This window comes from Felis catus, chromosome E1 (genome assembly GCF_018350175.1).
Source record: "Felis catus isolate Fca126 chromosome E1, F.catus_Fca126_mat1.0, whole genome shotgun sequence".
Taxonomy (NCBI): Eukaryota; Metazoa; Chordata; class Mammalia; order Carnivora; family Felidae; genus Felis; species Felis catus.
In genome coordinates this window covers 2,256,118-2,269,394 of record NC_058381.1, presented here as the reverse complement: position 1 = coordinate 2,269,394, position 13,277 = coordinate 2,256,118, and the positions used below count along the sequence as shown (strand labels likewise).

General features: G+C 65.6%; 1 protein-coding gene across 8 annotated transcripts; it reads left to right on the top strand.

Moving 5' to 3' along the window:
- The first annotated feature begins 27 nt into the window (after positions 1–27).
- NEURL4 (neuralized E3 ubiquitin protein ligase 4) lies at positions 28–13,226 on the top strand. 8 transcript variants are annotated; one of them, XM_045045061.1, is made up of 29 exons: positions 28–1,355; positions 2,283–2,727; positions 2,963–3,028; positions 3,180–3,478; positions 3,646–3,757; positions 3,842–3,930; positions 4,713–4,785; positions 4,902–5,166; positions 5,415–5,596; positions 5,918–6,003; positions 6,125–6,287; positions 6,383–6,581; positions 6,672–6,748; positions 6,848–6,926; positions 7,725–7,894; positions 7,988–8,119; positions 8,508–8,653; positions 8,754–8,978; positions 9,075–9,173; positions 9,257–9,418; positions 9,613–9,777; positions 10,324–10,482; positions 10,886–11,065; positions 11,171–11,258; positions 11,344–11,451; positions 11,540–11,684; positions 11,847–11,959; positions 12,043–12,208; positions 12,587–13,226. In XM_045045061.1, the coding sequence occupies exons 1-29, from the start codon at positions 1,074–1,076 to the stop codon at positions 12,789–12,791; spliced, it is 4,680 nt and encodes a 1,559-aa protein (XP_044900996.1). In that variant the 5' UTR covers positions 28–1,073; the 3' UTR covers positions 12,792–13,226. The 8 variants fall into 8 exon arrangements, 7 of the variants coding, with proteins under 7 accessions (XP_044900996.1, XP_011287170.2, XP_044900994.1 ...); XM_011288868.3 differs by having other exon boundaries at positions 7,725–7,900; XM_045045059.1 differs by having other exon boundaries at positions 6,109–6,283.
- Positions 13,227–13,277: the final 51 nt, after the last annotated feature.

The window sequence follows — 13,277 nt, the reverse complement described above, 5'->3', positions numbered from 1 at the left end:
GCGTGGAGGTCGGGGGCTCGGGCTGAGGCCCGGGTCCCCTCCCGCTCAGCTACCTGGAGCCGCGGCCCCGGCATCGAGACTTTATATAGGGACCTCGGGCTAGGGGCCCCTCCGGCTGCCCCACCCAAAGGCCTTCTTTCTTTGTCTCTGGGATTTGTTCCCGCCCTTCTTCCCCATCACCGCCTTCATCCGAATTATCCAATCATAGTCAGGGGTCCCGGTCATGGGGCGGAAGCCTTCATTGTGACGTCATAGTCCTCCAACCTCGGCGCGAGCTCGGACCGCTGGGCTGGGGGGCTTGATAGCTCGGGGTTTTGGGGGCAGGACCGTCAGTGCCATTGCTTGAATCTGCCTGCCAGGGTTTCATTGGACTCTTCATCCGTGGCTTTAAAATTTAAGGGTTTGGCTAGATTGGAGTTCAAGTGGGCTTGTTTAGGAATATCACGAGTCCCTTCCCTGCCCCCCCCCCAAGTCGACGCGCTTTGCCTCTCACGAGAAGTGCGCTACACAGTGGAGGGACTGCGACAGTGTCGCAAAATATATCCGGTCTCGGTGCGAGGGCAGAGGTTTTTATTTATAAAGCTACCGGTTCCCTTCTCTGGATGCTCCAGACGCCGCTCTTACGGCGTCGAAGGGTGTAGCGCGAAGGGAAGACACCTCCTCCTGTTGCCGTAAAGCGAAAACTTCAAGGCGTCGCCTGCCTCGGCGGGGGCGGGGTCGTTGGGGCCGCTGTCGCAAAGCTGAAGGTGGGGGCCAGCACCCCCTGCGTCGTAAAGATGCCTGAGGCGGTCGTTTCTTCTACTGTCGCAAAAGCTCGCTGCCCGAGTCTGCACCCCACTCTGAGCCACTCCGTCACCTGGCCGTGCCGTAAAGCAAGCCTGCCCGACCCCGTCGTCCTTCTGTTCCCACCGCGGTGGTCATTAGTTCCCTAGCCCGGGATGCTTCGTTGCCCGGCAGTGCCGTAAAGCATACCTGGCCCCAGCCCCGAGCCCTATTCCCTCCGGGTGTGTGTGCACCGCGGTTGCCACGGTGCCGCCAAGCGCGGCTGTCGCGCGGCCCGGGTGTCAGCGGCGATGGCGGCGGGGTCGGGTGGGAGCGGGGGCTCTGGGGGAGGCCCCGGGCCGGGGCCGGGTGGGGGTGGGGGCCCCGGCGGGAGCGGCCCAGGGCCGGGGTCCGGCGGGGGTCTGGGCAGCGGCGGGGAGCTGCACCCGCGCACCGGGCGCTTGGTGAGCCTGTCGGCCTGTGGGCGTACAGCGCGGCGGCAGCAGCCGGGCCAGGAGTTCAACCACGGGCTGGTGTTGAGCCGGGAGCCTTTGCGCGACGGCCGCGTCTTCACCGTCCGCATCGACCGCAAGGTGCGGAGCTGGGTCCGCGGAACCGAGATGTGGAGGGTGGTGGGAGGGGGAGAGCGAGAGGCGGGATGGGGGACAACCGGGGCAGCCCCATCGCCGGGCACCGAGAGGGAACCGACGGACCTTATGGGCACCCGGTGACGGGCAGGAGGGGAGCGGGAAGTAGAAACATTGAGTCTGGAGGGGAAACGGGTAAGGAGAGCTTGATTTCCTCCGGACCCAGGAGCAGGGAAGGGACACGGGCTTCAGCCACTAGAATGGCTGGGGAACAGGTCTCCTGGAATGGCTTGTGGCAGGCGGAGGACGGAGAGATGTCAGGGACCTGACAGGAGGAGAGAGAACCAGGCGAAGTACAACCATCGGAGGATAAACTCAGGCCGGAACGATGGGTGGGGAGGGACACTCAGGGAGAGGGAGGTGTGCCTCTTGTGTGTCGTTTGGTGACGAGGCCAGGGGCACAGAGGTGGAATTTGGGAAGTGAGTGAATCTGAGTGGAGCCAGGGCCTAGGAGAGAAACGGGCCAGGGGAGGAGGAGAGCGGTGTACAAGAGCAGGGAGAACGGACTCGGAGAGCTGTGCATCTGGGTGGTTGGGAAGTCACAGACACCGGGCACTTAGAGGAGGCAGGGGGCTGCAGCCAGGGAATTTAGCCCAGACGGTGGGGACAGGCATGGTGTCAGAGACACCGAGCCGCCAGAGTAGGGAGCAGAGTTGCTAGGGGACAGCGGTGCCCACGGTCCCTGAGACAGAGTCCAGGAAGTTGCTTGTAGGACCGCACCTCTGGGTTAGTGTCCCGCGTCTCAAGAGAGAAGAGCCAGCTGGCTGGGACGTGGCAAGAGGGGGGACACGGTGGTCTGTGAAGTGTGGTTTCCTAGTGGTGGGAGACCCGTGGGGGCCCTTCCTGAGTCCCTGTCCACCACTCTCATCGCAGGTCAACTCCTGGAGTGGCTCCATTGAGATTGGGGTGACGGCACTGGACCCCAGTGTGCTGGACTTCCCAAGCAGCGCCACGGGGCTGAAGGGGGGCTCATGGGTGGTGTCGGGCTGCTCAGTGCTGAGGGATGGACGTTCTGTGCTGGAGGAGTATGGTCAGGACCTGGACCAGCTCGGTGAAGGGGACCGTGTGGGCGTGGAGCGCACAGTTGCCGGGGAGCTGCGGCTCTGGGTGAACGGGCGGGACTGCGGGGTGGCCGCCACGGGCCTCCCCGCGCGTGTCTGGGCCGTTGTGGACCTTTACGGCAAGTGCACACAGATCACCGTGCTACCCCCTGAGCCAGGTTTCAGCCCCCCTGCTCCCATCCCTACACCCCCCCTCGAGCCCTCCGCACCCCCTGAAGATTCTGCCTTGACTGAACAGGGGACCCCGGGGGACGAAGGTGAGAATACAGCTCGGGCAGTGGTGGAGGGGCGGGGCAGGGGGACCGGCTGAAGGAGTGGGTGACGTGTAGTGACACATGAGGCTGGGTGTGGGCAGGGCCTCTCCGACCCCTTTCCCCCCCACCCGAGTCTGTTGAAGGGGAAAGCAGGGGCTAGAGGAGGGGGTCTCCTGGCTGTGGGCCCCTGCAGCAGGGGCCGAACCCTCATTCCCCTCCCATCCCGCCTGGTCCCCAGCCTTCATGGTGTCCCCAGCGCAGGCCCGGCCGGAGACGTTTCCTAACAGCCTTGAGTCGCATAATGGTGAGGGCTTCCGGGAGGCTCTGGGAAGGGCAGTGGGAAGTGAGGTGGCCCAGGCGAGGGGAGGGACCTCAGGAGAGGGCCAGGGGGCGAGTGGCGAGCCAGAGGGGGTACGGCCTCGTTCCAGCTTCCCTCCCCCGCCCCGCCGCTGCAGATTTTGCCAGCATGGAGCTCTCGGAGGTGGTGGGCAACGCCATCCTGTCTGCCTACAACGGGGGGCTCCTAAATGTGAACCTGAGCTCCCCCCCGGCCGGGGAAGGACCGGGGCCCAGCGGCGCTGCCACCTCGCCTGTCCTCACTTCCAACGACGCCCTGCTCTTTCACGAGAAGTGCGGAACCCTCATCAAACTCAGCAACAATAACAAGACGGCCGAGCGCCGCCGGCCCCTGGATGAGTTCAACAATGGCGTGGTCATGACCAACCGTCCGCTCCGGGACAACGAGATGTTTGAGGTGTGCGAGATCCCGGGCTCTGGTTGGCACGTCACTCTCCGGGGGCTCGAGACCGGGCTTGACCCTTGACGTTAGAAGGGTGGGGCCCGAGGAAGAGCCGGGGACCGAGGGGCCCTGTTCTGTGCTCACGTTCCCCGTCTCTCCCTTCTGTCGTCGCCCCTCCCAAGATCCGCATCGACAAGCTCGTGGATAAGTGGTCTGGCTCCATTGAGATCGGCGTCACCACCCACAACCCCAACAGCCTGGAGTACCCGGCCACCATGACCAACCTGCAGTCAGGTACCAGCCCCGGGCAGGGCGGGGGGCACCTTCCTAAGGCGGAGGAAGCCCGTGTCCCGAGCGGGGTGTCCGCTTCCCCCCCAGGCACCATCATGATGAGTGGCTGTGGGATCCTGACCAACGGCAAGGGCACCCGCCGGGAGTACTGTGAGTTCAGTCTGGATGAGCTACAGGTGAGGGTGGGCGTGGAGCCTGGGCCCCTCTGTGGGGCAGCCCCGTTTCCCTGTGCCCCTGCCTGTGCACCACGGTCTCCCCTGTGACCCAGAGCAAGGCCTGTTAGCGCTTTTTAAAGTCTTTTTTTTTTTTTTAACGCTTATTTACTTTAAACGTTAGAGAGAGGCAGAGTGTGAGTGGCTAAGGGGCAGAGAGAGGGAGACACAGAACCCGAGGCAGGCTCCAGGCTCCGAGCTGTCAGCACAGAGCCCGATGTGGGGCTCGAACTCACGAACCGTGAGATCATGACCTGAGCCGAAGTCGGACGCTCCGCCGACTGAGCCACTCAGGCGCCCCAAGGCCTGTTAGCTTTTGCCTAGAGGTTCCTTCTGAGAAGGCAGGGCTGCCTAGTAGTTAGGCACTCAGGTTTCCAAGTCAGAGTTTTACTTTTTCTTAATCGCTTGGCCATTTGTGGTGGTGACCAGAGGCAACAAACTCGTTCTCTTTGGTAGTTTGGTGGGTTTTTTTTTCTTCCCTTCTAACGTTTAAAACGAGCCTGTTAGTATTTTCTAGACTCCTTTGGGAGGTAGATGGGGTGATGTTTATGAGATGGCTTAATGCAGCGCTGGCCTCGGAGTGAGCGTTCGGGGCGGCTCTGTGACTCCGGCACCTTCGGAGCAGTTCCCCTGCGGCCTGGGCTGGCGGGCAGGCTTTAGGACCGCGTTGTTCCAGGGTCCCCGGGACAAGTCTGGAGCCCGACCGGGGATAGATTCCAGACTTTCGTCTTTTCTGCTTTGACCAGGAGGGCGACCACATCGGTCTCACGAGGAAGTCCAATTCTGCCCTGCATTTCTTCATTAACGGCATCGATCAGGGTAGGGGCTGCGCGGCCAGGGCGCTCGGTGCAGGGGGTCTGGTCCTCACACTCCTGTCTCTCTTTGAGGCTGGTGTCCCCGTGTCTGACCCCTTCCTTTGCCTTCCACCCCCACAGGCGTGGCCACCCCGCTGACGCCCCCGGTGGTGTATGGAGTGGTGGACTTGTACGGGATGGCGGTGAAGGTGACCATCGTCCATAATAACAACCACAGCGACCGTCTGCGCCGGAACAACGCCATCCTGCGGGCCCTGTCTCCCGAGGGCGCCCTCCGCCGCGCCGCCCCCGCCGCTCAGGCCGAGCCCGAGCGCCTGCTCTTCCACCCGAACTGCGGGCAGAAGGCGGCTATCACCCACGAGGGACGCACTGCCTTGAGGCCCCAGTATGGCCCAGGGGGTGGGGAGAAGCCCGCAGAAGGGGCTCTAACGGGCTTGCGGGAGGGGCGCGGATGCGGGGGGCGGCGGGATTCTGAGCGGGGCCGTCGTGACAGAGAAGGGGGGAGCCTCCGGGAGAGCGAAGGTCAGCAGGTGGATTGGGGGCAGCAGGAGTCAGGCAGGCACCGACCGGGCCGGGGTGCGGCGTGCTCAGAGCGCGCGCTCGTGCCTGAGGCCCCACGTGCTGTGCCCTCAGTGCCACCGATGACTTCAATCACGGCGTAGTGCTGAGCAGCAGAGCCCTGCGGGACGGAGAGGTGTTCCAGGTGCGCATCGACAAGATGGTAGACAAGTGGGCTGGCTCCATCGAGATCGGTGTCACCACCCACAACCCTGCCTACCTCCAGTTGCCCTCCACCATGACCAACCTGCGCTCGGGTGAGCCCCCCGGCGGGGCGGGGCCGGGACAGGGTCTGCGGGAGGAAACCACCCCCTGGAGCCCGGATGCTTGTGCTCCGGCCCTTTTTTCGCTTGTCACCCTTGTGACGACTCATCCGGTGGCTGAGGCCTGCCTGTCACGTGGACGGGGCTTATGGCTGGCTTGGGACGTGCAGGGTTTTCTTGTTCAGCTCTGGGAAGAGAGCCGACCGTCAGAAAAGGCAGGCCGGGCCAGCGGCTTTGGGGGGTGGACGCGGGCACCGCTGCACGACAGGAGCCCTGGGCCCCGCTCACGTCCTCTGTCCCCCCTCGTCCCCCTAGGGACCTGGATGATGACCGGGAACGGGGTGATGCACAACGGGACGACCATCCTGGACGAGTACGGGCACAACCTGGACCGCCTCAAGGTGGGAGAGCGTGCGTCCGGCCGGGGCCCGGCGGCGGGAGGCGGGCAAGGCGGGGCTGCCGTAGGACCAGCCCAGGCGGGAGCTCTGCCTGACTCCTCACTCCAGCCCCCCTTCTTCCAAGGCAGGGGACACGGTGGGCGTGGTGCGGCGGGAGGACGGGACCCTGCACTTCTTTGTCAACGGGATGACTCAGGGCCCCGCGGCCTGGAACGTGCCCCCGGGTGTCTACGCAGTCGTGGACCTCTACGGCCAGGCGGCCCAGGCCACCATTGTGGACGACGTGGGTGAGGGCCGGACTGGGCAGGGGCAGGGGGTCGGGGTGGCCTTGGGGGGCCTCCGAGACCCCTGTGAGCCTAATGGGTGATGACCACTCATGCAGAGGTGCCCCCAGTCCCCGAGCCACTCCCCGAAGGGAACAACCAGGTGTCCCCGAGCTCCCCGTCATCGGGGGCCGGGGGCTCCGACCTGCGTTTCCACCAGCTACACGGCAGTAACGCAGTGATCACCAACGGGGGCCGCACCGCGCTCCGCCATAACTGCCGCAGCGAGTTCAACGACGCCATCGTCATCTCCAATCGGTCAGTGCCTGGGCCTTCGTGCCCCCAGCTTCCCGCTGCCCAGCCTCGGCCACCGAGCAGGGCCTGTCTGATTGCCGCTGTCCCTGGCAGGGCCCTGCGGGATGGGGAGCTATTTGAAATCGTCATTCAGAAGATGGTGGACCGCTGGTCAGGCTCCATCGAGGCCGGTGAGGGCACCCGTGTGTGTGCGCGCACCGGGGGCGGGGGCGGTGGCTGCTGGCTGCCCACTGCTGGGCGCTTGGCTCTGACCTACCCCTGCCTCCTAGGAGTGACCGCTATTCGGCCAGAGGACCTTGAATTCCCCAACACCATGACGGATATCGACTATGACACGTGGATGCTGAGGTCAGATTGCCTGCTTTGCGGGCCATGCGGCCGGCTAGGATGAGGGAGGCGAGGTTTGGGGCCCGCGGTGGCCCTGGACAGTGACAGACCGGAGGGCTTCTGGGCAGCCTTCCCACATCGCCCCGCACCCTGCAGCGGCTCAGCCCCCTCTCCTCTCAGGGAAGCTCCCGCTGTCCCGGAGGCATAGGAAACGGGATTGGGTCCCAGACCCCAGATCGAGATCCCAATCCAAGGTGCTAGAAGGTTCTTTTTAAAAAAAATTTTTTTTTTAATGTTTATTTATTTTTTTTTTAATTTTTTTTTCAACGTTTATTTATTTCGGGGACAGAGAGAGACAGGGCATGAACGGGGGAGGGGCAGAGAGAGAGGGAGACACAGAATCGGAAACAGGCTCCAGGCTCTGAGCCATCAGCCCAGAGCCCGACGCGGGGCTCGAACTCACGGACCGCGAGATCGTGACCTGGCTGGAGTCGGACGCTTAACCGACTGCGCCACTCAGGCGCCCCTAATGTTTGTTTATTTTTGAGACAGAGACAGAGCATGAACGGGGGAGGGGCAGAGAGAGAGGGAGACACAGAACCGGAAGCAGGCTCCAGGCTCTGAGCCATCAGCCCAGAGCCTGACGCGGGGCTCGAACTCACGAGCTACGAGATCGTGACCTGAGCCGAAGTCGGACGCTCAACCGACTGAGCCACCCAGGCGCCCCATCGCTGGAAGGTTCTGATGAGCAGACACCGAGCAGGGGCCTGTGTGGGAAAGAGCCGGGAGACTCACCGGCCCCTTCTGTCGCCCCTCCAGTGGCACGGCCATCATGCAAGATGGAAACACGATGCGCAACAACTACGGGTGCGACCTCGATGCGCTGGGCACAGGCGCGCGCATCGGCATGATGCGAACGGCCAAGGGCGACCTGCACTACTTTATCAACGGCCAGGACCAAGGCGCCGCCTGCTCAGGCTTGCCTCCGGGTAAAGGTGACTGCGCTGTGGCTTTCGGCCTGCCCGCCTCGTGCCGGTGCCCCGCGGGCTCTCGGACTTCTGACCCCTTCCTTTCCCACCCAGAAGTGTATGCGGTCGTGGATCTCTACGGCCAGTGCGTCCAAGTCTCCATCACCAACGCCACCGGCCCCATGGACAACAGCCTGGCGACCAGCAACACGGCCACTGAGAAGTCCTTCCCCCTGCACTCCCCAGGTGCGGCCGGCGGGGCGGGCTCTGCTTCCTCACCGTGGGCCTGAGGGGGCCGCTTCCAGCTCAGGGAGCTGGGTCAGGACAGGCTCGCCCCTGAAGGGAGGGATGAGCCCAGGGTAGGCGGCGGCCAAGAAGAGGGGAGGAGGTCACGACTGGCTGGAACGACCGAGGCTCTTCTCGGCCACCAGGAGGCCAGGAGCCGGGCACGCCCGCTTTGGGAACGGGTCTCTCGTGGGGAAAGAGGCGCCGGAGGCTCTCCGATGGCAAACAGAGGACTGATGGCAAACGGGGCCTTTCCGGCAACTTCCCGCTTCCCCCGAGAGCGCCGCTCCGTGTCCTTTCTGAAGCCTGCTGTCCCACTGTCCCCTCCCGCTGCGCCTGTTCCCCACAGTGGCTGGAGTGGCTCACCGCTTTCACAGCACGTGTGGCAAGAACGTCACTCTGGAGGAGGACGGCACGAGGGCGGTACGCGCGGCCGGCTACGCTCACGGCCTGGTCTTCAGCACCAAGGAGCTCAAGACGGAGGAGGTGTTCGAGGTGGGCGGCGGGCCCCTCGCAGCGAGGCGGGCTCCCCCCCGCCCCCCCGCTGTCCCCCTGTCCCTGGCTAGCGCCGGCCGCCGCCTTCTGTCTCTCTCAGGTCAAAGTGGACGAGCTGGACGAGAAGTGGGCGGGCTCCCTGCGCCTGGGACTGACCACGCTGGTGCCCGGGGACATGGGGCCCGGCACGGGCGGGGGCCCGGCGCTGCCGCCCTCCCTGCCGGAGCTCCGGACAAAGACCACCTGGATGGTGTCCAGCTGCGAAGTGAGGCGCGACGGCCAGCTCCAGAGGATGAACTACGGCCGGAACCTGGAGAGGCTGGGGGTGAGGCAGCCGGCTCCGGGGTCGGGGTGGAGGTGGAGCGGGGGCGGCGGGGGGGAGGGAGGCCAGGCATTCGAGCCCGTCTCACCTTGGCGCCAGGTGGGCAGCCGCGTGGGCATCCGCCGGGGGGCGGACGACACGATGCACATCCTGGTAGACGGAGAGGACATGGGGCCTGCGGCCACCGGCGTCGCCAAGGTAGACCCAGGGAACCTTGGGCTTGGGGAGCGGGCTTGAGGCCTTCCGCGGACCCCTGACTCCCGTGTCGTGTGTGCCCACAGAACGTGTGGGCCGTGCTGGACCTCTACGGGCCCGTACGGAGCGTGTCCGTGGTCAGCTCCACGAGGCTGGAGGAGTCGGAAGGCACCCAGCCTCCCTCTCCCAGCTCGGACACCGGCAGCGAGGGTGAGGAAGATGATGACGGGGAGGAGCACAGCCCGAGGGTAAGAGGCCACGCGGGGCAGGCGGGGCCCGTGAACGGGCGGCTGGGGTCGGTGGTCCGCGGGACACCAGGCTGTCCCGGGGCTCTCTGACCCAACCCCGGGTGGCCAGTCGCCTGTGCGCGAGCCCCGTGTAAACGCCCGCGGGGGGTGGCTCGTACTGGCAACCCAGCAGCTCGGTCTCTCCTCCACACCAGGGCCAGAATCAAGTGGCCATTATGCCCACAGCCCTCGAGTTCCTGGAGAACCACGGGAAGAACATCCTCTTGTCCAACGGGAACCGCACCGCCACGCGGGTGGCCAGCTACAACCAGGGCATCGTTGTCATCAACCAGCCCCTGGTGCCCCAGCTGCTGGTCCAGGTGGGCCTCACCTTCGCCGCTCCTCTGGCTCGGGGTGACCCAGGGCCAGCCCTCCTGGAGGAACCCCTTTCCAGCTGAGGACGAGGTGGAAGGCAAGCCCCTCGGATGAGCTTCCCGGGCTTGGGCTCGTGTCCGCGGTGGGGTTCGTAGGTCGCTTATCAGGAAGCCTTACTTGCCGACCGGTGGGGGCGGCGGCAGCGGGCAGGGGCTGGGGGAGGCCAAGAGAGACGCCGGCCCTACGCGTGGGCGCGTGGACGGCTTTGCCGAGGAGGAGGCCTTTCTGCTGTTTGCCACAAACGGAGAGATTTAGTTAGGAAGCCGGGGCACGGGGACCCTTACTGTCCCGACAGCGCCGAGGCTCACGTGGGGAAGGAAACAAGCGGTTTGTAGTTTGCGGTCCCTCCGGGCGAGGGAAGGGCAGCATCCCCGGCCACGCCGTGGGAGGTCCTGTCGCTCCCACCCGGCAGGGGTGAGGAGCCTGGTTCTGCTGGGGGGCGGCCTCTTCCCAGCAGGCCGTGACTGGGGAGTAGTTGCCCTTTTCCCCAGGTGCGGATAGACTTCCTGAACCGGCAGTGGACGTCCTCCCTGGTCCTGGGCGTCATCACCTGCCCGCCCGAGAGGCTCAACTTCCCCGCTTCTGCCTGTGCCCTCAAGCGGGCAGCCTGGCTGCTGCGGGGCCGTGGCATCTTCCACAATGGTCTCAAGGTGAGTACGGGGCAGAGAGAAGAGGGAGGGCTGGGGCTTTGAGTCGGGAGGGTCTGGCCAAAAGGGTCCCCGGCTCCGGCAGTAGGACTGCAGGCGTAAAGGGGCCCCATAGTGGGGTAGACCCCATGGTGGGTGAGCGAGAGTGTGGGGGGCCTTGTCTGGACGCTCAGGCTGTCACGTTGTCCTGGGTTCCTGCCACTGAGCATGTTGTGGGGGGGAGGGGAGTGCGGGGGTTGGCGGGGAGGTGGACTCCAGATGTTTGAGGAGGGGGGTGGAGCCCGGGCAGCAGGCCGGCGTGGAGGCCAAGCCTGGGGCCTGGCAACCGGAAGCAGAGTGAAGGGCGAGCCTGGCTGTTGCCTGTGGGCGTCTGATCTCTGGGAAGACAGTAGGTCTTTCCTCCTAGATCTGTGAGAAGTTTGGGCCAAACCTGGACACGTGTCCCGAAGGCACCGTCCTGGGACTGCGGCTGGACAGCTCTGGGGGGCTGCACCTCCACGTCAATGGGCTGGACCAGGGGGTGGCCGTACCGGACGTGCCCCAGCCCTGCCACGCGGTGGTGGACCTCTACGGCCAGTGCGAGCAGGTCGGCTGTAATGGAGGAAGGGTGGAGGGGGCGACCGGTGAGGGCACGGGCAGGCCCCGGGGGCTGGGGCACGCCCAGGCTGATTTCCGCCCCCCTCCCCTGCAGGTGACCATCGTGAGTCCTGAACCAGGGGCTGCCAGTGGCAAGAGTGCGGGAACCCAAGGGGACATGGAGAAGGCGGACATGGTAGATGGTGAGCCAGCCCGCAGAGCCCCGCCCCACCCACCGTGCCGTGCCGCCCCGGCTCCTGTGACCTGTGCCCCCTCCTGCCCGCGCAGGTATGAAGGAGAGCGTGTGCTGGGGGCCGCTGCCTGCCGCCAGCCCTCTCAAGAGCTGCGAGTATCACGCCCTGTGCTCCCGCTTCCAAGAACTGCTGTTGCTTCCCGGTGAGTCCCCGGTCCCCCGGGACCCGCCTCGTTCCCCGGGGCAGTGTTGGGCACCTCGGCACCCAGCCTGCCCCTCGCTTTCCCGCAGAGGATTACTTTATGCCTCCGCCCAAGCGAAGCCTGTGCTACTGTGAGTCTTGCCGGAAGCTTCGAGGGGACGAGGCCCACAGGCGCCGGGGAGAGCCCCCTCGGGAGTATGCCCTGCCCTTCGGCTGGTGCAGGTTCAACCTCAGGTGTGCGCAGGGCGGGGTCACGCGGCTCCCTTACTGTTCTTTTCCCCCTAGAGGAAGGAGGTTCCCCAGGGGGTGCATGGAAGACGTGGCAGAACTTCCTGTAGAGGGGACAGTGTTGGGGAGCCAGCGACCTTTGTCCGGTCTGCCCTGTCTACATCCTAGGGTGAATCCCCGTCTGGAAGCTGGGACGCTAACCAAGAAGTGGCACATGGCATATCACGGGAGCCACGTGGCAGCCGTGCGGAGGGTGCTGGACCGAGGGGAGCTGGGAGCAGGTACCGGGGCGGCAGGGGCAGGGCAGGGCAAGGCTGGTGGGCCCGGCCCCTGGAGGGCGGCCCTGACGCAGCTCTTGTCCTAGGCGCTGCCTCTATCCTGAGCTGCCGGCCGCTGAAGGGCGAGCCCGGGGTGGGGTTTGAGGAGCCCGGCGAGAACTGCGCCCCTCCCCGGGAGGAGCAGCCCCCTCCGGTGCTGCTCTCCCCGTCCCTGCAGTACGCTGGGGCCGAGACCCTGGCATCCAAAGTGCAGTGAGTACCCGGGGGACACGCCCGGGGTCTCCATGTTTTGCCTTCCCTTCTCTCACCTGTGCCACTTGGGTCTTCTCTCGCTCTAGAACATTGTTATATAAGAAGCATTTTCTATTTTTAAAGGTGACAAAAAGGGGGGTGCAGTGGGTCAGAAGTGCGGGTGGAGCGGGCACGGGGAGCAGGGTGGGCAGCGGCCTGCACTCAGAAGCGGGGAGCCGGCTGAGCAGTCGTTGGGGAAGGCGGTAGGGAGGGGAGTGGGGGGAGGGCAAGGCCCCTGCAAGGTGGGGGTGCCCCCGCAGGGCCTGTGTGGCCGTGCAGTTAGCAAGGGGAGGAGAGGGACCAGAGGCCTCACGGCCGGATTTCTTCTCCCCTTGACAGATTCCGGGACCCCAAATCCCAGCGGACGCACCAGGCCCAGGTGGCGTTCCAGGTGTGCGTGCGCCCCGGCTCCTACACCCCCGGGCCCCCCTCGGCCGCCCTCAGAGAACCTCCGGACCCTCACTTCAGCCCAGCCGAACTCGAGTGGGTGACCAAGGAGAAGGGGGCCACGCTCCTCTATGCCCTGCTGGTGCGGGTGGAATGAGGGGCCGCCTGGCGATGACAAGCACAGCGGGGCCCTGGGCCCGGGACTCCGAGTGACGACCGACGACGATCGCCCCGGCACGCGCGCGCGGGGCCCGGACAGGCAGGGGGCCCTGGAGCTCGAGTCCTGCCTCCCGCGCCCGCGGCAGCAGAGCCATCCCCGACCGCGCGGCGGACGAGCGGGAGCCGGGCCCGGCAGCCCCCCCTTTCATGCACTGACTTGGGGAGCACGACTCCCCGGACTCCCTCCCCCGTACCACTTAATTTATTTCCGTTTTCGTTCCTGTTACTGTGAATCCCGAGCAGCCCGGATCCCCCTCCGGGCCGCCGCTTCCCGGGCCGCCGGGTGGTGGGAGGGCGCTCGCGGGGAAGGCGGGCCTCTGTACAGTTGTTACGGACGCGGGTTTCCAAGCAGCCAATAAACGCCGTCCCGGAGCGCGCGCCTCGGCCTGTTTCTCGCGCGCGCGCGCGCACCGCCCCCGCGAGC

What these genes read in the sequence shown, in the direction of transcription:
- NEURL4 (XM_045045058.1), top strand. Translation starts at nt 1,074, where the DNA reads ATGGCGGCGGGGTCGGGTGGGAGCGGGGGCTCTGGGGGAGGCCCCGGG. An exon ending in GGGGACCCCGGGGGACGAAG is followed by an intron (nt 2,728 to 2,962) that starts GTGAGAATACAG and finishes CCTGGTCCCCAG; the next exon opens with CCTTCATGGTGTCCCCAGCG. An exon ending in GGGACAACGAGATGTTTGAG is followed by an intron (nt 3,479 to 3,645) that starts GTGTGCGAGATC and finishes GCCCCTCCCAAG; the next exon opens with ATCCGCATCGACAAGCTCGT.